Here is a 23785-nt window from a genome sequence, read left to right on the forward strand (position 1 = left end):
GCTTTCCCTAAAATCAATTTTATGAGTCTCACCAAAGGCTATCAATTTCACACAGAATTGCTTTTAACCCAAAAGCAGGGCTCAAAAGTAATCCCAAACTGACCCACTTTGTTATGGCTTTTGGAACCTGCTTTTGGTTCAAAAGCGATTATGAGTGAAACAGATAGTGTTTGGTAACTCCATAATTGATGCTTTTGAGTAGAAGCGTTGCTCCCAACAGCTAGATTTGAAAAGCTAGGATTGGGTTGTTTCTTGTTTTTGCTTTTGTGGAAACGCGGAGGCTTTAAATGAAACTTTATAAACTACCAAACATATTCTCAATGTTCAATCAAATTTATAAGATGTCATTGTACAGTTCTATGTCTTCTCTTACTCACTGGGTTTGCCGAATTCTCTTCCATATACTCAATTTATTTGAATTAAATCTCCTCTTTATATAGCACTAATTTCTCACTGAGCATGTTGAGTGTAATGGTAAATTATTGGGTTCTTGAATTAGATCCTTCTTTGTTGGTATTGATTAATTTTGGATTTTCAGATTGAATTCACAGTCCTCCACCATCCTCGTTCTCTTATGTTCTTACGTGTCCAATTTATGGTGATCTGGGTAATGGAGGAAGAAAAAGGAGAGAGCTCATGTTCTTTGTTAATTAGCTTATGGTGATATGATGAGGGAAGAAAGAGAAGAGAAATAAGGGCCATCTCTTTTTGGATTACTCTTTGCCCTTATTGTATGGATTTGTTCATACTAAAAAAAATGTGGGTTTTGTTATCTGATCATAGTAGAAAATGAACAAAATGTGAGTTAAAGAAGATAAAAGGCTAACGAGGACGATTCCAAAAACCAAAAAAATGATTTCAATATATTAGAATAAGTTTTCATTTTTAATATATTTAGCATTGCAATGTCCGATTCGGTAATTTTTAAAAGCCACAAAAACACATATGCAAACAGTTTACCAAACACTTAAATTGATTTTCCCCACAACAAACTCAAAAGCAATTATGGCCACAGCACAACTGCACCAAACTAAGCCTTAAAATATATTCCCCTATTGTTTTCAATATAAGAGTGTCACCTCATGGAGTCTTGTCTATAAAATTGAACCAGGAGTGAATGATCAACGGTCTTATATCATGCAGATAATGTATGTAAGACCGTAAGAGAGGAGGAGATTGTACGTGTGAGCATGAGGTTGTGTCATACTGCGATGCATAAGGTTAATAAAATGATTAAATAATTTGTTGTTTTTTCTTCGATGGGATAAAATAAAATTACATTACAGTTTATGACCCTTATACAACCAGTACATAAATTATCAAATTGAATAGCACGAGAGACACAAGTAGGAAAGAAGAGTTCCACCGAGCAATAGGAGTATGGTGCCCCATCTGAGCAACGACATCAGCTGCAAAGTTGGCCTTACGATGAACATGGGTAAAATGAATTTCCTGGAAGTAGCTTGCCATGATATGGATGTCTTTGACCATTGCTTGGATTCGCTAGGGAACATGGATAATTTTATTAATGCAGTCGATGACGGTTTTGGAATCTACTTCAACTTGGATTTTGAGGTAGCCATGGAGAAGAGCCACTGAAAGACCAGCTCGGAGAGCAAAAGTTTCAGCACCAAGAACATCTGAAGTACCAAGGTTTTTAGAGGAAGCAAGAATTGCACAGCCATCAGAGTTACAAATAATAAAACCAGCAGCTGCAGAGAAATAGTTGACCGAGCCATCAAAATTCAGTTTCATTCTAGAAGTCGGGGGATGAACCCAAAAAACACAATCATGAGATGTATCAGTGAGAGAAGTCTTATAGAGAGACTCAACAGAATCAGAAGAAAACATATGAGCAGCAAAAAGAGTAGTCCTAATTGGGTTAGGAGTAGTATGTCGAAAAATTAGAAGGTTCTTAGTGTGCCAGATATGATAAAGAATAGTTAAGGCCTTAGAAAAGATAACCTTGTCAGAACTGATTGAAATGAGCCACAAGGAAATAGAGGAAAATGAGGGAGATATTGTAAAATTTGAGAAAGACCAAACTTGTGTAGAGAAAGGGCAGGAAAGATAAAGATAATCCATAGATTCAATCTGAGTATGACAGAAAGGTCAGACTCTGTCGATGGGGAAGTTTTTAAAAAGATGGTATCTTGTCAGTAAACGATTCCTTAAAAGCTGCCAATTGAAAACTTTAATTTTGGGGGGAAGAGGTAAATACCACATTTTAGAAATAATTGGCGTAGCCCAATGAGTAGGAGAGTTAATAGAAAGGAGATTAGAAACATACTTGATGGAGAAGTTCCCATTACCTGTAAAACCCCAAACGAAATAATCAGAGGAGGGAAAATAAGGAATTGGATAGCTATGGATTTTCTGAATGACATCAGCATGGAGAACATTAGAAAGAGAAGTAGCATTCCAAGCACCATTATGAATAAAGTCATCAACTTTGGCATTTAGATTCAGAGAAGACTGATTAGCAGGAGAAACCAAGTTGTAAAGAGGGAAAGGATAACACCAGTTATATAAGCCAAAAATTAATGTTAGAACCTGTACCAAGAATCCAGTGCATACCATCTTGGAGAATTGAACGAGTGTCTAAGATACATTTCCAAGTTGCAGAAGAATTGTTAATCTTAGAGGCAGTAAAAAAAAAGAATGTTTTCTCAAATACTTGGCATGGACAATTTTAACCCAGAGATTATCAAGAGAAGTCAAAAATTTCCAACCTAACTTTGCAGCTTGCTGAATTAAAATGATTAAAAGGTCGAAGGCCTAGGCCACCTTTAGCTTTGGGAGTACAATATCAGACCAAGCAATATGATGGGAGGAAGGACAATCCCAAAAAAAATTCGTATTGCAAGCATCTCCTGAATTTTTTTTAAATCTTTCCGGCATTATTGTCATGCTAATCGATGTTTTTGAAATGTCAAGGATATAATTTAATATTTTTGTATTGAACTACATGTCGACACAAGCGCGAAAATATTCACAAAATATTTTTTCTGACGTTCGGTTAATTTTCTACGAATTTCTAAATGCTTTATCTTGTTCTGAAATTAGTAATCTAGTTTTTAAGCTCTCGCCTAGAAGCCCAAAACCCGAGCCTAAGCTCCGATCCCTTTCCTCTCTCCCTCTTTTCTCTTTTTTATTTCTCCTCTTCTCTTCCTTCTGCTTCCCTTCTCTCTCCCTAAAAAAAACCCATAAAAGGCCGCCGCCTTCTCCAGCGTGTAGTGCCGCTATCCGGCTGACCCTGACGACGAGTCCACCACCACCGTGACCCTCTCTCTCTCCTCTCTCTCTCCTCTCTCTCTCCTCTCTCTCTCCTCTCTCCGACCACGCTCACAGAACCGACATTCAGTCCGGTTCCGACGAGATCGCATTTTGATCGGAGGAGCTCCGCGTTGAGCTTCCTTGCCCCAGCGACCTCTTTGTCCAGCTTTCTAGTAAAACTCGAGCCCCTCTTACATTCTAACTCCTAATCTTCTTCGATATGTGGTTAATCAAAGATTGAGCCTCCTTGTATTTTGGATTTTATCTCTGACGAGTTCTATGAACTCCGGTGACTTGGTTCTCCGATTCCAAGGGCGAGCTTCAGTTTCTGGGTTGATTTTGGAGCTTGGAACAGCAGCAAGGAAACCTGGAAGGTGAGATCGAGGCTCCAGCTACTAGGGGTGGACAAACTGACCCGAAAACCGAAAAAAACCGGACCCGAACCCAAACCGAATCCGAACAAACCGAAATCCGAATCAAACCGAACCGAAAATTAAAAAACCGAACCGAACCGATTCTATTTGGGTTGGGTTTTGGGTTCAGTCCCTTAGAAACCGAACCGACCCGAACAACCCGAAGTCAATGGTCAACGTTACAAAACGACATCATTTTGTCATATTTATAATTTTACATTATTATTATTTTTTTAATAAAAAAAATAGTGTGGTCGGTCTCACAGCCGCACATAATTTCTAACCTAATTGGCCTAATGTATAAGAGGCGCATTATTTAGCCGTCTTGCTTCCTTCATAATGCGATAGTTTTATTTTAAATCTAATATAAATGTTATGATACATTAGTTGACACTTAGGAAATCGCCAACTCTAATTCGAAATATGATCGATCGACACCAGCAGATGTGATTGGTATATATATTTAAGGACCCCGTAAAAATTTCATCTGTTTTGAACATGGTTTGACCGTTCGTACCTACGGTTAACTAAAAAAGAGGCGTTTTCACATATTAAAACCCTATTTACCGGGGCTTTGCCAAATATATTTCTTTAGTGCGACCGCGCATGATAGATAAAAAAAAATTATGTGATTTCAGATATGCAAACGGCTTTCGGCGTTCGCATATTTGTAATAGGTCCTCCCTTATGGCATAATAGTGGTGTTTTCGATTTACCTAAAATTCTGACGGTTAAATGAGGTCCGAATTGGATGAAATTTTTATAGGGTCACTAAATATATATACCGATTACATCGGCTGGTGTCGATCGATCCCTAGAAGTTTCATTCATATAGTCGCTTCATAACGCGATAGTTTTATTTTAAACCTAATATAAAGGTTATGATACATTAGTTGACACTTAGGTGATCGTCAACTCTAATTCGAAATATGGTCGATCGACACCAGCAGATGTGATTGGTATATATATTTAGGGACCCCGTAAAAATTTCGTCCATTTTGGACATGGTTTGACTGTTCGTACCTATGGTTAACTAAAAAAGAGGCGTTTTCACATATTGAAACCCCATTGACCGGGGCTTTGCCAAATATATTTCTTTAGTGCAACCGCGCATGATAAGTAACAAAAATTAGGTGATTTCATATATGCAAATGGCTTTCGGCGTTCACATATTTGTAATAGGTCCTCCATTATGGCATAATAGTGATGTTTTCGATTTACCAAGAATTCCGACGGTTAAATGAGGTCCGAATTGGATGAAATTTTTATAGGGTCACTAAATATATATAACGATCACATCGGCTGGTATCGATCGATCCCTAGAAATTTCCTTCATATAGTCGCTTCATAATGCGATAGTTTTATTTTAAACCTAATATAAAGGTTATGATACATTAGTTGACACTTAGGTGATCGTCAACTCTAATTCGAAATATGGTCGATCGACACCAGCAGATGTGATTGGTATATATATTTAGGGACCCTGTAAAAATTTCATCCATTTTGGACATGGTTTGACCGTTCGTACCTACGGTCAACCAAAAAAGAGGCGTTTTCACATAATAAAACCTCATTGACCGGGGCTTTGCCAAATAGATTTCTTCAGTGCGACCCCGCATGATAAGTAACAAAAATTAGGTGATTTCAGATATGCAAACGGCTTTCGGCGTTCGCATATTTGTAATAGGTCCTCCCTTATGGCATGATAGTGATGTTTTCGATTTACCAAAAATTCCGACGGTTAAATGAGGTCCGAATTGGATGAAATTTTTATAGGGTCACTAAATATATATAACGATCACATCGGCTGGTATCGATCGATCCCTAGAAGTTTCCTTCATATAGTCGCTTCATAATGCGATAGTTTTATTTTAAACCTAATATAAAGGTTATGATACATTAGTTGACACTTAGGTGATCGTCAACTCTAATTCGAAATATGGTCGATCGACACCAGCAGATGTGATCAGTATATATATTTAGGAAATCCGTAAAAATTTCGTCCAATTTGGATATTGATTGATCGTCCATACTTATGGTCAAGAAAAAAGGCGTTTTGACATTAAAATCCTCATTGACCGGGGCTTTGCCAAATGTAATTTTTTGGTGCGACCGCACACAATCGGTGACAAAAATTAGGTGATTTCATATATGCAAACGACTTTTAGTGTTCGCATATTGGTAATGGGTCTTCCCTTATGACATAATAGTGTTGTTTTCGGGTAAAAACCCATCGGGCTTGCGGGCTTCGGCGAGCTTTTCAGATCCACGGGCTAAATGATGAGGCATAAGTCAATTAGGTATGAAATAATCATTAGACTATTAGTTTTTCATCTTTATGTTAAATTTTATACTTTTAAAATTAATATATAATATTATGTATTTTACATACGGGTAAAACCGAAAAAAAACCCGAACCGAACCGAACCGTACGGGTTGGGTTGGGTTGTGGGTCACAGTCTCTAAAATAGAAAAACCGAACCGAACCGAACCGAATTTAAAATTTGGGTTGGGTTATGAGTTTTGTCCAAACCCGAACCGAATGGACCCGTGTCCACCCCTACCAGCTACTCGGATCAGAGGTGGAGAAGATTGGGAGGCGACGGGAATCGCTGCAGCCCTTCGTTAAGGTATACAACCTCTTCCTTTTCCTCTGATTTTGTTATGGTTGTGATCGAATTGACGTCCCGATGCTTTCTGATTAATTGCATGTCGATTTGGAGTAGATTAGAGTAGATCGGAGGTGAAGGGTAAAAACCTTAGTTTTTACCATTTTTAAACTTACCTTTTACTGTTTTACCATGAAGTGAAATTACTTAAATGCCCCTGTTGACTTTTTGTATTTACGGTCTAGCCCTAGTAGTAAATAAGTTGGAAGTTACTGTTTTACTCAAACAGTAATGAATTTACTGTTTACTTAAGTCCCATTTTAACTTTTTTACTCAAACAGTAACATATTTTTAGCTTTTCGGTTAAATGTTAAACTCGATTTCTGCTCGGATTGGAAATTTGGAACTCTTAAGCGTGAGAGATTTAAATGCCGGAAGAATAAATTAGACATGTCAATCTTTTTCGGTAATTCACGTCTTTAATCTAAGATACAAATACCTATAAAATAAATTCATACTCACCTCATTAAATCAATTGACCATCCTCGAGACCTTGACTCGGGTAGTCAAACTAGTCAAACCGACGATCAATTACTAAATCAACTATAAACGTCGTGACCTTACTTTCCCCTTTTTCGTTACTTGTTTAGTTACGGGACACGATTTTATGCGGAGCACGAGGAGTGTGACTTGGGTCGCGGACTTCAACACTACTATTTCAGGTAGGGTGAGCCGGTACTTTCCAGGTTAGTGGTTTTCTATATATAAAATGTATATACTATACGTCTTTATCACATGTTTGCATTCACTTGCACTTTACTTGGTTGTATGTCTCGAGACTGACCTTTTATTTTATGTGATACCCGTGCCTGACACCGTAGTTTATATTTATATTACGGTGATGCCCGTGCCTGACACCGTAGTTTATATTTATTATTACAGTGATATCCGTGCATGACACCATAGTTTATATTTATTACTGCGGTGATGCCCGTGTTTGGCACCGTAGTTTAGACTTTTTATTACAGTGATGCCCGTGTCTGGCACCATAGTTTATATTTATTTATTTATTATTACGGTGATATCCCTGTTTGGCACCGTAGTTTAGACTTTTTATTACAGTGATGCCCGTGTCTGGCACCATAGTTTATATTTATTTATTATTACGGTGATATCCCTGTTTGGCACCGTAGTTCATCATTTTCTAGGTTCTCCCGAAGGCAAACCTTGGAGCCGGTCGGTTCGTTGTTACCCTAACGACATATTTGATTTATCGAGCTAAGTCGCATATTTCATATCTGCATGATTTTACGGACCTGCCCTATTTGTCAGGAGACATGTCATTGTCTCGATTTGACTTTTCGTTGCGTATTTCTACGTTAACGGTTATATATATATATATATATGTGACTTTGGTTTTCAAACCTAACTATGGTTGGGTCGTCTCACCCGAAACTGGTTAGCGAAGACGAGTGCTCACCCCTACTTTTCAGGTACCTCTCTTGAGCAAGTATATAGAAGCAGTTGGACTAGGCACTAGTGGCGTGGCATCACTCGTGGTCTACTTTCGACATTCATGAGTCATCTTCAGTGTGATTCCCTTATTTCTCGATCTATGTTCTTGTTTAAACAATCGCATGAAGCGTACTCTGTTTGTCTGCCTTTAGTCGTGCGGTTGTTCCTTTTTGGCCTGTACCATTTGTGATGTATTCACATTTCATTCACCTTTATACTTTATGCTACATTCCGCTTATTTGATAATCTAAATTTGAGTTTCAATTGCTGCAATGTTTATTCCCTGTGTTTCTTTTTATTACCCTTTAGCCTTGCAGCTGCGAGTTAGGGTGGTCAGTACGTCGGATCCCGTATCGGTTGCCTCTAATCCGGGACTGCAACGATTATTGTTCCATTTCGGGAGAAAATAATTGGACCCAGGTTTGGGTTTTAAAGTGGGTAAAGGACTTGAGTTTTTCTCAAATAGTGGCCTATATTAGTTTTAAGGAAATAAGGGACTATATTCGGAAAAAAAAAACGATAAAGACTCGATGTTGTTAGTTTTAAGTCGCGTAAATCATTTTAAAATTGATGAAATTTAGGTGTTTTTAATTTCTAAATGCTTGTTTTTAATCAAATTCTAGAATTTTATTATATATATATTAAATATAGTTTTACAAAACATATCTAAAACACTACATACTAGAAACAAACGTATCCTCGTGTACTCGTATCCATGTCTCGTACCCGTACTGGTACATCATAGCTGAGATATATACTAATGACGGCATTCATTCATGTATTCTTCCAAATCACATGAAGTCATTTTGTTTTAGTAAACATTACTCATATGTAATTCACGAGGCCACGAGTAATTGTTTTAGTAAACATGCATGATATTCACCGTTCAAGTAATAGACTCATCATTTTATGAAGGTTATTTGATTAATCTTTAAGTTTCTATATTTGTCCATATCTCTCTTTAAACCTCCCCAGGTTGTATGAAGTTGAAAATTTTAATCTAAGGTCAAAAGTCTCTGAACGCGCTGCTATGGAACTGGGGATTTTGTTGACGCATACATGAGTTGAGAAACAAACTTATATAGTGATCTAAAAGTCCAAGTTATAGTCCATGTTGGGATTGGAAATTCAATTCTAGTTAATTGTATGAGAATAAAACATTTAAATAGTGGTCATAGTTCTTTGTATAGCTTTGTCTTTCAATGGGTCACATACACCATGCATGTGTGTGTATATGCAAGGAGACCTAGCTTTTTTTGCGACTAGTATAACATCGGAACATTCAAAGAGACCCTTCTAATGGTTCATACTGGTACATAATAAACTCATAAAGTATCAATATTAGCTCGGTTTCTTATTCTTTTAAACAAAACTTACAGGCCAGAAGTTACTTTGAATATAGCCACTTTCAACTTTTTACAAAATTATGTGTGTGTGTATGAAGTTTTCCACAGGGTACAGGCATGGATTTCCAAAATATGTCTAAACATGTTTAGAAGGAATGAACGCAACATTTTTGTCCAAAACAGATCTTCTGTCCAAACATATTTGTAAATATTCCTATCACGATGTGAACGTAGTTTCCCACTGCTAATAATTCCTAGCTTCAACGTGTTTGAATGGTCTCATGCAAGATGAATTTGCTTAGTGCTAGTCAATATATTCTTTCTTTTTGTATTCCAGTCGATCTTTTCTGTCAAAATCAAACAAAGCGCGAAAACCCTAGAATATTTGAAAAGAAAAATGGCTTCTCTACCGTGCGTCATTTTTTTATGTTCGAGGATTCAGATATCCTCTATATAAGGCAAGCAAATCAGATCAGCACTTCTCATTAACTACGTACACAACCACCTATAAACAAATTAAAGCAGAAAACAATAGCTCATAGATAAATCATGCATCGTTCAGCAGCTACTAGCTTCCAGCGCTACCTCTTCAGCCATCAAAACCAAATTCAGTTGGCCAAACACGTTACCAAACCCTGTGATGTCTTCCTCAATCACAGAGGCATAGACACAAAGCGAACAATAGTTTCTTTGCTTTATGACTATCTTTCTCGACTCAACCTGCGGCCTTTCATGGACAACAAGAATATGAAACCTGGAGACAAGCTGTTTGATAAGATTGATAGTGCAATAAGGGGTTGCAAGGTTGGTGTTGCTGTGTTCTCGCCGCGCTATTGTGACTCTTACTTTTGCCTTCATGAACTGGCCATGTTCATGGAGTCCAATAAAAAAGTGATTCCTATATTCTGTGACATTAAGCCCTCTCAGCTTCAAGTTGTGGACAACGGGCAATGCGATGTGGAGAAGCTGAGAAGGTTTAGGTTGGCTCTTGAACAGGCTAAAAACACCGCAGGGCTGACGTTCAACTCCTCAGAAGGGTAAGAATGTGAATTTATTGGCATACATAGAATATGAGTACATTTAATCCAAATGATGACTAACTACTCAACTACCTTTCGAATACTGCAGGAATTTGGCAGATGTTGTGGCTAATGCTGCAAATTGTGTCATCAACAGTCTGATAGAGATAGATGACCAAAAGCATTCTATGAGTCCAAACGCTCCATTTCGTTTATAGCTTATATAAGACCCACGTACTGCAACTGATCCTTAATTATTCGTTCACTACATCAATTTTTTCATTGTATCTTGGCCAAGGTTCATGAGCCTGCCTTCTTCCCAATGTAATAAGGAATATATTATTTACATAAGTCTTCATTCTAAGTGAGATATCTAGACTGCATTAGAGACCAGTTTTCCTGTAATTGGAAATAGTAATATCGTAGGCTACTATTTATTTATTTAGATATTCCGGAGGGATGGACGAGACGATTATGGTGGCATTAATCTCAACCTTGGTTCCGTAGCAATGGACTAAGCTAAGAAACCTCCTTAAAACCCTACACAAACATACCAGGTTCAATGCCTTCTGGTACTCCGTACTCGGTACTCCCACTACCATGGATAAGTTCTCTACCTAGCTCAAAATGATTTATGAAGTTCGATTGTAACTCCATGTCTCCATATGCATCTCTTTGGTGGGTGAATTCACATGAAAGAGGGGTAATTAAATCTATAGAAAATTACTTAGTGGTACTAGACCACATTTGAATTAACTAAAAACTCACTTTTCATATTTCGTATACAAATTAGGACATGAGCTCAAGCCCAAAGAATAAGTAAAACAAAACTGATTAATTAATTAATGTAAAAATATCCAAATTACTCTTATTTGATTTAACAAATTTCTCTCTCCTCATTTTTTAGTTTTTTTTTTCCGGTCAATTTAAGTTTTCCGGCCAAACCACCGGCAATTTGGAGGTGAGCCAATATATAAAGTTGTTCCTTATGTCATGAGCTTTCATTTAAGTACCATATTGCATATGTTTTGAGAAATTTTGAATTTTTGAATTTTGCTCACCAAAAACCACAGTAACAGTTAGTTTCTCAGTCGATAGTAGCAGTTAGACTTATAGTCGACAGTAGCAGAGACATTTCAAGTCGACAGTAACAGTTAGATTCATAGTCGACAGTAGCATATACATTCCAAGTCGATAGTAGTAGGTGTCTTCCAAGTTGACAGTAGCAGCTAGTTTTTAACTCGACATTAACAGATAGTTTTTATAGTCGACAATAGCATATAACATCTACATAGATAGTAGCAAACACTATGGGTCAAAGAGGGGTAAAAAAGTAAAATATTTTATGACATGTGACAATTTGCCATAATTTGGTCATTATTTGTAAATTTTGGTCATTATTTGCTTTATCAAATTAAGTAGTGAGTTATTTGTAAACTAAATTGTTGTCTACCACTTTTGAGTAATTTGTTATTAAATCTAACCTCGATCGACAAAAGAGTGTGCATGTATTGGGAAGATTATGTTTATGTATGTTACTAATTAATGTGAAACAAAAATAGACACGAAATTCACTCCTTCAATATGTCACGTATTATATCACATACAGTAGAACCTTGATAATTTAATACTCGATATATAAATTAATAAAACTAATAAATTAGACTTATTTTGTTGTTGGTCACAAATAATGAATTTAAGGTAAATTAACTTTGATAATTTATTAATCTTGATTATATGATAATATATACTATTAATTTATAGAAGTTATTTAACTGTAATAAATTATGAAAATTAAAGATGAAACATTCTATAATACACTCACCCATGGATTAATGCACTGCAATAGACAAACCCATGATCATATTTATAACATTTTATCATAGGGAGTTTCAATTTGTGTTTACACTTCTGTAAAAACAATCTTCTTTCTTTTATGTCAATGACTCAATGTAAGAACACCACTACAAATGTGAGCACCAACTACATTTTTGTGGCCACAAAAGGACTCAATTGTGGCTATGAGATGAATGTGTGTTGATAGTACATGAGTTTCCCATATTCAAACAAGTGTGACTCACTTATAATTTATACTTGTTCAAGGCCTCAAAACAGAGGTAGGGCCCACTATATGTATCAATTTGAGTATTTTTCTCTATTATTGGTATCAAATATACGAACTCTCTCTACCTTATTAGTATCAGTTTTCGTATTCCCTCCATCTTATTGGTGTCAGTTGGATTGGACGAACCAGTAGTAGATATTTGAGTGATGTTGTGCAACTTATGAGATGAATTTGAGGGTATATTTATGCTAGATCCGTGGCACGAACCATTATCTTTGAAAAGGAGAGGACACATGATTCTCAACATGTCCTCGCGAACATCAGCAAGATAACTCCGGTGAGGAACAAAACTAGATGGAGAAAGAGCAGCATTAACAATATCAAATGATGCACAAACATGATAGGATGAAGGAGGACCATTAGATAAAGGAAGTGCCAGATTATTTGATGAAGTATCTCCAACATCATTTGAACAAGTCTGGTTCAGTTCTTCAAAATCGAAAGACAACCTTCTCTTACACTTTGTTTTAGTTTTTTTTGGGGCATTGTGATGGACAAAGGAACCTTTTCTACATGGAATTCTCTTGCACAATCTGGAGCAATATTATTGTCGAAGTTGAATATATAACATATCATATGTGGTGGCATGTATCTCTTGGAATCTTACCAAGTCATGACATTCGGGAAATGTTTAAAGCCAAAGAACAATAATGTGATTCTTTTACTGAAATGTCAAGCACACAGTATATGCACATATATATGATATAATATATAGTAAACCAACGCACATGATTGTGGCACAACTTCTTACACATACTCAGTAGCATCTATTCCTTCTTCATATTAATTAGTCTATGGAAGAAACCACAAAACAACCAAAAATCCATGTGCCTTTTGTTATCAATTAGTGAACTATTAACAAAAGAGAGACAAATATATACGAAAGTTGTGAGTGGAAAGGGATCCCGCCCAAGCTGAAATTGAATTAAACAATATTAGAGTAGATATTATTTAAGGTGTAGAAACCAAAAAGTGCATAAAAAGAAAAACGGGAGGTTATAGCTCTGGAAAGGTAAAATGACATCTAAGACTAAGAAGAAGACAAGTCCAACAACTAAAGTTGAAATTGCAATGGTGGTAAGAAAATCTTATTCCAGCTTCTATCTCTTCCCTATCTTATTAGAATATTTATGTACTTGAACAGAATCCATCTTCTGGAAAGGAGATTTTCTGGAAGGAAATAGATGTGTTCTGGAATGCATTTAACTTCCTTATGATGTTTATTCTATCAAAGTAGATAAGAGATGTTTCCATGACAGGTTGATGGTATTACTAATAGAGCAAGTAGTGAAGGAAATGACGTGTTTGTTATGTTATTTTGTTGCTTTGTGGTCTAAGACTTAGACAACCAGAATATGTGAAAACCTCATACCTGGTTTATTGAATGATGATCAATGGTTTTCTTTGTTATGGAGCTTGATGAATTTTATTTATATAAGTCTTACTTAGTTGAAGTTTGTCATCTACTTTCTGTTACTATGCTGGTTTCTTTTATTTTGTTCATTGGTTTATTATTAGTCTTCATAGGATTATCATTTCACTATAAGTATGAAAGTGAGCCTCTAATGTGATTTGATTGGCTGTTAATAAGATTAGCAATTCATGTTTAATAGTTTTTGTACTTGTGTTTGGAGATAGTTGTATAACATACTCACACATAATATGAATTTCGTAGGTGTCATCACTTGACATTATGAATGAGTTTGCCGAAGATTTGGAATGTGAAGAGGATAACACAACTGACTTGCGTCGAATCAATAGCCTAACTGGGCAAAAGGGGGAAATGTAGAATACTTGGAGTTCAATAATGATGGGCTAGTTGTGGAGCATGAAGACATGGTTTGCCGATGACAAAGATACATGGGCATGAAAGCCACATATCATAGGTGGTTTCCGCTCAGTGTGGTTGATTGGCATGATTCCCGAAAAGGAAATGAGCTAGATGAGGCATGGGAAAAAATTAAGGTAATAATAATCAAGGTTATATTATAATATTAACATTGGACATTCCGTATATGTAAGAATTTTGATAATTGCAACTTTGATTTGATGCATTTTTGTTTGTGTAACATTAGAGAACTCTGGATTGGTCGAACCCTGCAACTGTGAGGAAGATGGGAAGGATAAGATATGTGGTAGAGAAGACGTTGAATGATCATTAGAGGCCATTCAAGAATAACCTCAAGGAAGTATGGTCCACCCCAAATCTTGGAACATATGAGAGATTTAACTGCAAGGATGAGAGGGTAAATACAAATCAATGGGTTGCACTAGTTAACCATTGGGAAGGTAACAAACAAAAGGTGTGTTTGTGAATTCATGATGTTTTGAGAATGTTTGTGATATTTTTCTGCTACCTTTACCATAAGAACATATTAAAATAAATGTCTTAATATCAAAAAATGAACTTACACACACACACGAATATATAAATTGTATTCACCGTAAATGCAACGACGTTCTTTGAAGAACAAGGGGAGTCGGGCAAAGCGTAAGATGATGCACACAACTGGCACAATTTTATTTGCCCAAATCAGGAACACTTATGTAAGTCATTATAGTTTATGAAATAACCATACATATTTCGTTAAGCTCTTTTTCATAGTAGCTAGTGGTTGTGAGGTTGGGTACACAGGGCATGTCAGCTCATACGCATTTTATAGTTTCGTAAGTTGTGCACTGACATTAAGTTGAACGATTTTGAGTGTGTCCTCATGCTAATTAGATATTTTGATGACCCGTTATAAAGAGACCAACTATTAGAATATATGAGTGACAAAGTGGTTTTCACTTTTGTTCAAACTATTTGGTGTGTTTAGTTAAGCACTGGAGGTGGAAGCTAGTAAATTATGGTTGAATTACAATATCAGGTTTATTGTTTTTTTTTCTTCTATAATTTTTTAATGTACATATAGATACTTACACTTGATCCATCTTTGTATAACATATTAACTTATATCCAATCCTATGTTATGTGCTTAAACGATTGGCTTGCATTTTAGTATGAGATGTCATCAACTGTTTGTATTACAATGATAAGTTTGATGGTTAATATGTTTGCAAAAAAAAAAAAAAGTAAAATGGAGGTGTAACTCCAGACCGTTGAAAAATATTTGAGCTTACCCATGTCAGCAACTCTAAGAAATCTCAGGATCCAAGATCGAAACAAGCTGTTGTAAGCATGAAATATGAGTACTTATATAATTATGTTTAAGTTCTTAAACGTAAACATGTTAGTGGTAATATGTGATGTTGGTGACTACGTATGTTTATTGCTTGATGTAGTTGTCAATGAATAACAAGATTGAAAAGATAAAAGCTAGAAAGAGGGCATCCCAATCAAATATATGCATATGTGCTTGGTAAAGAGAGTGGATACACACGAGGATTTGACATTGGAGCCAGAGTTGACAAAGATTCTGGTGTAATTGTGCAAAAAAAAAAGTGTTTATTTAGATGTACAAACTATGAGGGAATAGCATGAGGCTGAAATTGAGGCTGAAATTGAGACTATTCGAAAGGAGAACCAAGAAAAAGAAGAAAAGTTTAGGGGGGAAATGAACAACAAAGAACTTGCCACAAATGCTAAAATTAATGATATGTGGGCTGCAATGGAAAAACAAGGAGCGGTTTTGGCTTTGGTACTTGGTGAGTATGGGTCAGGTGACTTGCTTGTAACCGGACGGATGAAAGCTAGTTATGTTCTACAATTGATGAGTCATACTCAACCTGTAGATGAGCCGATGATAAATCAATTGGATAATGTTTATAGACCTTACGCATCAGGGCTTTGAAGATTTGCACCACCATGTTGTCATAAGTTTATAGACCTTATGTTTGGAATGGTTTCTGTGGGTGAAAATTATATTTCATTAACATTAACTCAGAATATGCAGGCAGCAATAATTCCTGCAAAAACAAATACATAAATTTCAATTACAAAAAAAATAAAAAAGATTACCCTTCAAATATAAAAGGGCCCCACTTAATATGATCAATCTATTAATTTATTAGAATCACCTTTGGTTTAAATACATGTATTTGTGGCTGCAATGTAGCTATTTAGCTTGGGCACAAACATGTGTGGCATGCTAGACCATTTTGCCACAAAAGAACAATGTGAGTGTTGCTCATTTTTGTTGTAGTGGAATATATCATCTTCTTCACTTGGCTTCACCGATTCGAGTCATTCGACCGATCAATAATTCTCATACAAATTACCACTTGGGCATTCACTTACTACGCCATTTTTACACTTAAGCGACGAATCGTGACCAAAATCAAAAATTTCTTCGCTTATGTAAAGCTTAAGAGACGACTAAATAATGTTGTCACTAAAATTTAAATATCATCTCTTTAATGTTACTTAAGCGACGGACAATAACATTCATCGCCCAAATAACTTAGGCGACAAAGATAAAGTTTGTCGCCTTAAACAATCTTAGGCGACAAATTTTTTTTTTTGTTTCTGTCGCTTTAAATTTTTTAACTCTACTTGGCCAACTTGGCTTAAAGACAGAACATAAACTTGATCTAAATTCAGAAACTGACTTTGCATCTGCGATTTTGAAGAGATTGGGTGAAAATGTTGGATTTAGTGGTGTGAAGCTTCTTCTTCTCTCTTCTCAAAGATGTGTATGTAGGTTAGTTCATACTATATCCCTTCTTTATATTTTTTTATAACATTTTATGTTCATTGGAGCATGAATTTGTTGTTTAAAGTTCAGTTTTGATTTGGTGTTCATTGTTGAAATTAGTGATAATTCACTCAATTTGGTTAGAATTAGGTTAATTTTAGTTTTGTAACTCCAAATTTTGAGTAGAATTAAGGTTTAAATTAATTTAGTGCATAATAGTTTTATCATCTAATTATTTGTGTGTTGTCTTTAGTGTTGGATTTCTCAATGGAATTTAGAGATGATTAGTGTTGATTTGTGTGTGAATGTGAAAATCATATCTATGGTGTTTTCATGAGTTTTTTTATGTGTAAGAGTGAACTCTTATAAAAATTCACCGGTTTGCTTTTAGCTTAGAATTCTCGTTCGTGAAACACTTGTACAATATTTGATTCTTGAAATGTCTCATTTTTTAATAGTTTGGGAGAACATGACTTTGTTAAGCGAGCTTGCATTTCATGTGGTTTCGTTTTCGGTTTTGGGAATAGATTTCAATAGTATCTCTCTATATCGTTCCTCAAGTGCAAACTATGTTTAGATATTTGTAACTAGGGGAACTATAGGGAGATGCTGCCGAAATTTTCCCAAACGAAACCGAAACCCTTAAAGTTAAGATGATTAATGAAGGAATTGTTCTCCTGAATGAGACATGACCATAACCAGAGGCATAAGGTGAAGAAGAACAAGTAGAAGAAGTATATAGAGAGTTGGATGTATTGTAATTTTTACTAATATTGTGTATATTTACTATTTCAGTTATGACAAATACTCCGAACAAGAATTGGATGCAATACAATTTCAGTGAGTACATTAATGGAATTAGTGAGTTTATGACATGGGCCAATAAGCAAGGTAATGGCTGTCACTGTTGCCCGTGCAATGACTGTCATAACAATGTGCATGTTTCAATACACGAAATGTATAGACACTTACTTCATAGGGGTATGATGGTTTCTTATACTGTATGGGATATGCACAATGAAGTTTCACAAAAACCATTAAAGGGTAAGCTCCGAAGACAATACCTTCAACATATGACATCTTATAGTGGTGGTGTCAGTCCTTCCACGAACCTATCTATGGACATCCTACATAATGTTTTTCCATATTATGCTGGATACGAGGCTGATGCAGTGTATGACCAAACTACTAATGGTACCCATATGTTCAATGATGTCGTAGATGATGATTATCAGAAGTATGACATGCTTTAAAAAGAAGCCCAAACCCCAATGAGATTGTTTAAGGGGGGGGGGTGCGATATTAAACGCAATGCATTACAAGTGGAAAATGGTATCTCAGATAAATATATTGATGACATATATACTTATATTAATGGCTTGCTTCCTGATGGACACATTTTCCCCTTTAGTATGCAAATAATTAAAAAAAAATCTTGAAAGATATTAGTTTGGGCTATCAAACAATTAATGCATGTGAGTGCAATTGTGTGTTGTTTTACAAAGATTATGCTAGTCGTCATTATTGTCATATATGTTGAACTCCTAGATGGATGTCGCATGAAGAAGTTAGGAAGACCACAAAGGTTGCCTAGATAGTGCTCTGTTACTTCCCTATGACTCTGAGGCTGAAGCGCCTGTACATGTTGCCGCACACTGAAAAGTAATTGTGGTGGCATGGACTACATCAAGTGAATGAATATGATCTCAAGCACCCAGTAAATGGGGAGGCATGGCAATATTTTGACAAATTATTTCCAAGTTTTGCAAACGACATATGAAATGTGTGCTTCAGACTTGCAACATATGGTTTCAATCCTTTTGGAATAATATGAATTCTTCATAGTACAAGGCTTATTGTTGTGATGCCATACAATTTACCTTCATCAATGTGTATGAAAAAGGAATTTAACATGCTAAATATGTCGATTCCAAGTCCGAAGTCTCCAGGAAAATGCCTTAGTATTTTTATGGAGCCATTGATCGACGAGCTCATAACATTATTCTGTCATGGAGTCCTTACTTTTGGCCGACATGACGAATCAACTTTCACCATGAGAGCAGCTGTGTTGTGGACAATCAGTGACTTTCCAGGTTTAGGGGTGTTGGCAAACTCACATACTTATAGGTACAAGGCGTACCCTATTTGTTTGGATTATGTTTCTTCAGATCATATATGTGGAAAAATGACATACGAGGGTCACCAGAGATGGCTATGCCATGACCATCTTTAGCAGTCCTAGGGTGAGGCATTTAATGGGGAAATGGAATTTTGGAAAAGACCCCCTTCTTGGAGAGGTAAATTTAGAACGCATCCGCTCTCACAATTATCCCGTGCTTAGCTTGCACGACGACTTCATGCCCCCTTATAATATGAGAAACAAGGTATGTTAGATTTATGAGTGCTACTTTTAGAGGCTGTCTTATTGGACATTTATTATAATGGGATATTACTTAATCTCATGCACATTGAGAAGAACGTGTAAGACAACATCATTCGAACTATTCTAGGTATTGAAGGAAAGTCCAAGCATGGTCTAAAAGCTCATGCTACTCTGGAAAATAGGAATGTACGAAGAGGTCAGTGGCACCGATGGATTAGTGAACTTCCTTCTGCACTTCATGGTTATACGAGAATTTATAGTTTAGATATTGAAATGATTTTATGATGTTAAGTACCCACACAGTTATGCAAGAAGTCTGAGGAGTAAGGTTAATTTACATGAAAAAAGTTTCACGAATTAAAGACTTATGACAGCCATGTAATGTTTTAACGTCTTCTTCCCGTGGTTATCTGACCGTTCTTACTTGAGAACGTCGTGAAGTCTTTAAATACACTGTCAAAATGGTTTTAAAAATTATGTGCTAGAGAGTTGAAAAAGACGGAAGTCAGACAAATGCAAGATGAGATAATCTTGATTCTCTGTCACCTTGAAATGATTTTTCCTCCTCGTTTCTTTACCATCATGATTCATCTTATGGTCCACATTCCTAAATAAGTGTTGCTAACAGGTCTCGTCCTTTATAACTGGATGTTCCCCATAGAAAGGTAGTATTTTTTACGATTTTATAACACAACATATATAAAGCTTTTGAACATCATGTAATTTACTTCCATATTTTTCCTTTTGCAGGCAACTTGGGGACTATAAAAAGCCAATTAACAATACTCGTTACCCATAAGGATGTAATTGTGAGCGATACATTGTACATGAGTGTGTCACATATTGTAATTTATATATGCGTAATATCAGACATCTAGAAAATACATGCATCCCAAATAAGCCATACTACAATATTTATGTTGTTTCTAAACTCATGCGGCCAGTTAAGCGTTTGACATGTAAAAGGATAGGGCAACTAGAGATTGATGAGACTCACTAGACGGTGTTGGAAGCATGTGAAGAAGCATCCTTTTACTTCTAGGTTGTTGTTTTGAAGGTGTTTAGGGCGGTTTGTGTTATGTTGGTAGCTAGGAGATGTGGAAAACACATGTGAACAATTTGTAGTTGGTAGGAAGTACAATTGGTAGACTTGTGTATCATTTACTAGGTGTTGAAACTTGATGGCATTGGTTTATGCAATTTTTTGTGATAGATGTGGAATGCAATCCATGGATCAGTCTTAAAATGTAGAATTGTTGTCTGTGAAATATGTAGGTTTAGAGATTTAGTGTAATATGCAAGTTTGGGGTACATACAAATAAATGATTTTTAATAAAATAAACAAATAAAGGTGACGGAACAAACATTCGTCACTTCAATATAAAAATGAAAGAAATTATCTCGGCTAAGAACTATACCGATGAGCTTTCGTCGCTTAAGCTTTAAAAGGTTTCGTCGCCCTAGATTTAGTCAGATTAAGACTTGTCGCCTAAGTTGTAATGGTTCGTTGCAAAGATTAAGGTGGCGAAGAAGAATTCATCACTTAATATGTTGTTAAGGCGACAAAATTTGCCCTGGTGGTCTCCTAAGAACTATAAGAACAGAACCGAGGTGACGACTTTAAAGCGACGAATATGTGGTCACTTAAGACTTAAGCGACAAATATCCGGCTTGAAGCCACCATAGATCTTCGTCGTTCAAGTAGAGTTATGGCGTAGTGACTAATCATATGTTCTTAAATTTAATATTCACAAACCTTATCTTCAACCTCAAGTACCTGATAAAACATAAACAGCAAGCTCTTTCAGATGCACGAACTGCCGATTATAGGAAAGAAACAATGGTTAATTCGTTTATGCATGCATGACTGGACTTTTCAAAACAACAAAACTATATCCACCCACAGCCACAAGCATGCACTTACTTGGAGTAAAAGCAAATAAGTCTTTCGATCACGCATACGTAGGATATATATGGTACCACATGTAATCGGACGTGTGTTTAACACTATCGATCATATCATCCCCTGAACTTCAATCACGCGCAAAATGGACATTCTTTAATCTGCAGAAATAAGTAGTCTCTCCACCTTCTCACATAAAGAAATGGCCTCAGCAAGTTTGGGATTAGGTATAGCCTCCTTTTAGAATGGATTCCAGCTACATGCATATACTTTCTACTCCCCACTTTCATTTTGGCAATTGACTTCCAGGCCAAAGTACTTGAAGAATAATACTATCCAAATATTAGCTAATTACATCAGTTTGCGTCTAACTACTTTGAAAGTTTTAGTTTCATTCCTCAAAATTATAGCTTAATTGCAAGGTTTAGCTAGGGACGTGATTGAGAGTTTAAGACCATATATTTTTTCGATAGTTTCACTTGACTTACCTTATGCTTGGTAAATAAGCCGAAACTATTATAGGAGAGAACTGTTTGGTTGTTTAAAGAGACTAATCCCACCGAAACAAACCATAAGTTATGTTACATTTGATATCTCAAAAGACTTTAACTCCAGAATTCGAATAGAAGTCAAAATGTATTACTTCATCTTAAGATGCATGATTCATCACCTATTGAATATTGGAGTCAAATGTGAAACACTAACCTAAGTATGTATAATCATCCAATTAATTAACTATAAGCGGGCATTGTTATCTGTTTGTGATTGATTTGACTAGCTAATGTTAATTGCTTAGTGCTAATTGTGCATTTGTTACGTGTACCTACATGCAATTAACATGCATTGTTCTACACTTGTTGCATTGACCAAGAGCTTGATTTAGGTGGAAAATTATTCATAAACCACTAACTCTAACCTTCTTTTTACATATTTTACTTTCAGATATGGGCGGCAACGTTTTGTCAATCATCTTATGTATTATTCAAATGCCATTGTTGCACAATTAGCACTAAGCAATTAGCATTAACTTTTTTTGCTTAATCATTAGTTTGCATGTATATATATCCATCGTTGGATCTCTTCATTCTACATTCTTCACATATTCTATCGACTATTCTTTTGAACGTCCCCTCTCACATCTAATTAATTAGGATATTAGTTAGAATTATCAATATGGTGATCACTAAGCTTCTTGGCGTGCTTCTATTGTTGGAGATGATCAGTGGGCTCTGGTTTGGAGCAGATGGTTTGAGTATGGGGTACTACATCATGAGCTGCCCTTTTGCTGAACAAATTGTGAGGAGCACAGTCACTAGAGCTGTGCAAGCTGATCCAACCTTAGCAGCAGGCCTAATCAGAATGCATTTCCATGACTGCTTCATAGAGGTACTGTGCTACATCATACAATATTCATACATGCATATTCAAGATCATCACTAAGCTTCCTCACATTCTGATGTTCTTAGTTTCTCAAAGATAACTTGTTTGTTATGTTGAAATAGGGATGTGATGGGTCAGTTCTGCTTGATTCAACAAAGGATAATACTGCAGAAAAAGACTCCCCTGCCAATTTGAGCTTGCGCGGCTACGAAGTTATTGACAATGCAAAGAAACAACTGGAGCAACGATGTCCTGGCGTAGTCTCCTGCGCTGATATACTTGCAATGGCTTCAACATATGCAGTCTTTCAGGTACAAGCAATTTTTTTTTCTGTCCCTTCTTTTTTTGTTTGCCTGCTCCCTCTTTTCAGTTTTTGGTGTGACTCAAAATATATCTGACTTTGTAATGTGGTATTGCTAAATCTAAAATAGGCTGGAGGTCCGGTATACGATATTCCCAAAGGTAGGAAAGATGGGACAAGGTCAAAAATTGAAGATACGATCAATCTGCCTGCTCCCACCTTGAATGCTTCCGAACTCATCAAAATGTTTGGCCAACATGGATTTACTGCCCAGGAAATGGTGGCTTTGTCTGGTAAATATAAATCATATACTTTGTAACATTTGGAAATCTTATATGAATTGTGAATCTCTACTTATATATTTTGGTCCATACTGTACATAGGTGCACATACACTAGGAGTAGCCAGGTGCTCATCATTCAAGAACAGATTGAGTGATACTGTGGATCCGACTTTAGATTCAGGTTTTGCAAAGCAGCTGTCCAAAACATGTAGCGCAGGTGATAATGCTGAGCAACCCTTCGACGCAACAAGAAACACTTTCGACAATGTTTACTATAATGGACTACAAAGGAAAACCGGAGTTCTTACTTCAGATCAAACTCTCTTTGCAAGTGCAAGTACAAGAGGAATTGTAAATGGTTATGCTTTCAATCAGGCCATGTTCTTCCTTGATTTTCAACAGACAATGGTGAAGATGAGCATGCTTGATCCTAAGGAAGGTTCGAAAGGAGAAGTACGCGGAAATTGCCGCAAGATCAATTAAGGAAGTATAATTGGCGATCTGATCAAGAAGTTTGAGAATATATATATATATATATATATATATATATATATATATATATATATATTCAAACTCTTCAGCATCATTGTGTATT

General features: G+C 36.1%; 2 protein-coding genes across 2 annotated transcripts; both read left to right on the top strand.

Annotated features, from left to right (window-relative positions):
* The first annotated feature begins 9708 nt into the window (after positions 1–9708).
* Positions 9709–10396, top strand: LOC126788871 (TIR-only protein-like). The gene is made up of 2 exons (XM_050514881.1): positions 9709–10196; positions 10288–10396. Exons 1-2 carry the CDS (start codon positions 9709–9711, stop codon positions 10394–10396), a joined length of 597 nt encoding a protein of 198 aa, XP_050370838.1.
* Positions 10397–22312: 11916 nt separating this feature from the next.
* LOC126788214 (peroxidase 47) lies at positions 22313–23738 on the top strand. The gene is made up of 4 exons (XM_050514186.1): positions 22313–22612; positions 22729–22917; positions 23038–23200; positions 23291–23738. The coding sequence occupies exons 1-4, from the start codon at positions 22400–22402 to the stop codon at positions 23671–23673; spliced, it is 948 nt and encodes a 315-aa protein (XP_050370143.1). The 5' UTR covers positions 22313–22399; the 3' UTR covers positions 23674–23738.
* The last annotated feature ends 47 nt before the right edge of the window (positions 23739–23785 follow it).

This window comes from Argentina anserina, chromosome 3 (assembly GCF_933775445.1).
Source record: "Argentina anserina chromosome 3, drPotAnse1.1, whole genome shotgun sequence".
Classification (NCBI taxonomy): Eukaryota; Viridiplantae; Streptophyta; class Magnoliopsida; order Rosales; family Rosaceae; genus Argentina; species Argentina anserina.

What these genes read in the sequence shown, in the direction of transcription:
- LOC126788871 (XM_050514881.1), top strand. Translation starts at nt 9,709, where the DNA reads ATGCATCGTTCAGCAGCTACTAGCTTCCAGCGCTACCTCTTCAGCCAT. An exon ending in ACGTTCAACTCCTCAGAAGG is followed by an intron (nt 10,197 to 10,287) that starts GTAAGAATGTGA and finishes CGAATACTGCAG; the next exon opens with GAATTTGGCAGATGTTGTGG.
- LOC126788214 (XM_050514186.1), top strand. Translation starts at nt 22,400, where the DNA reads ATGGTGATCACTAAGCTTCTTGGCGTGCTTCTATTGTTGGAGATGATC. An exon ending in TCCATGACTGCTTCATAGAG is followed by an intron (nt 22,613 to 22,728) that starts GTACTGTGCTAC and finishes ATGTTGAAATAG; the next exon opens with GGATGTGATGGGTCAGTTCT. An exon ending in CAACATATGCAGTCTTTCAG is followed by an intron (nt 22,918 to 23,037) that starts GTACAAGCAATT and finishes AATCTAAAATAG; the next exon opens with GCTGGAGGTCCGGTATACGA.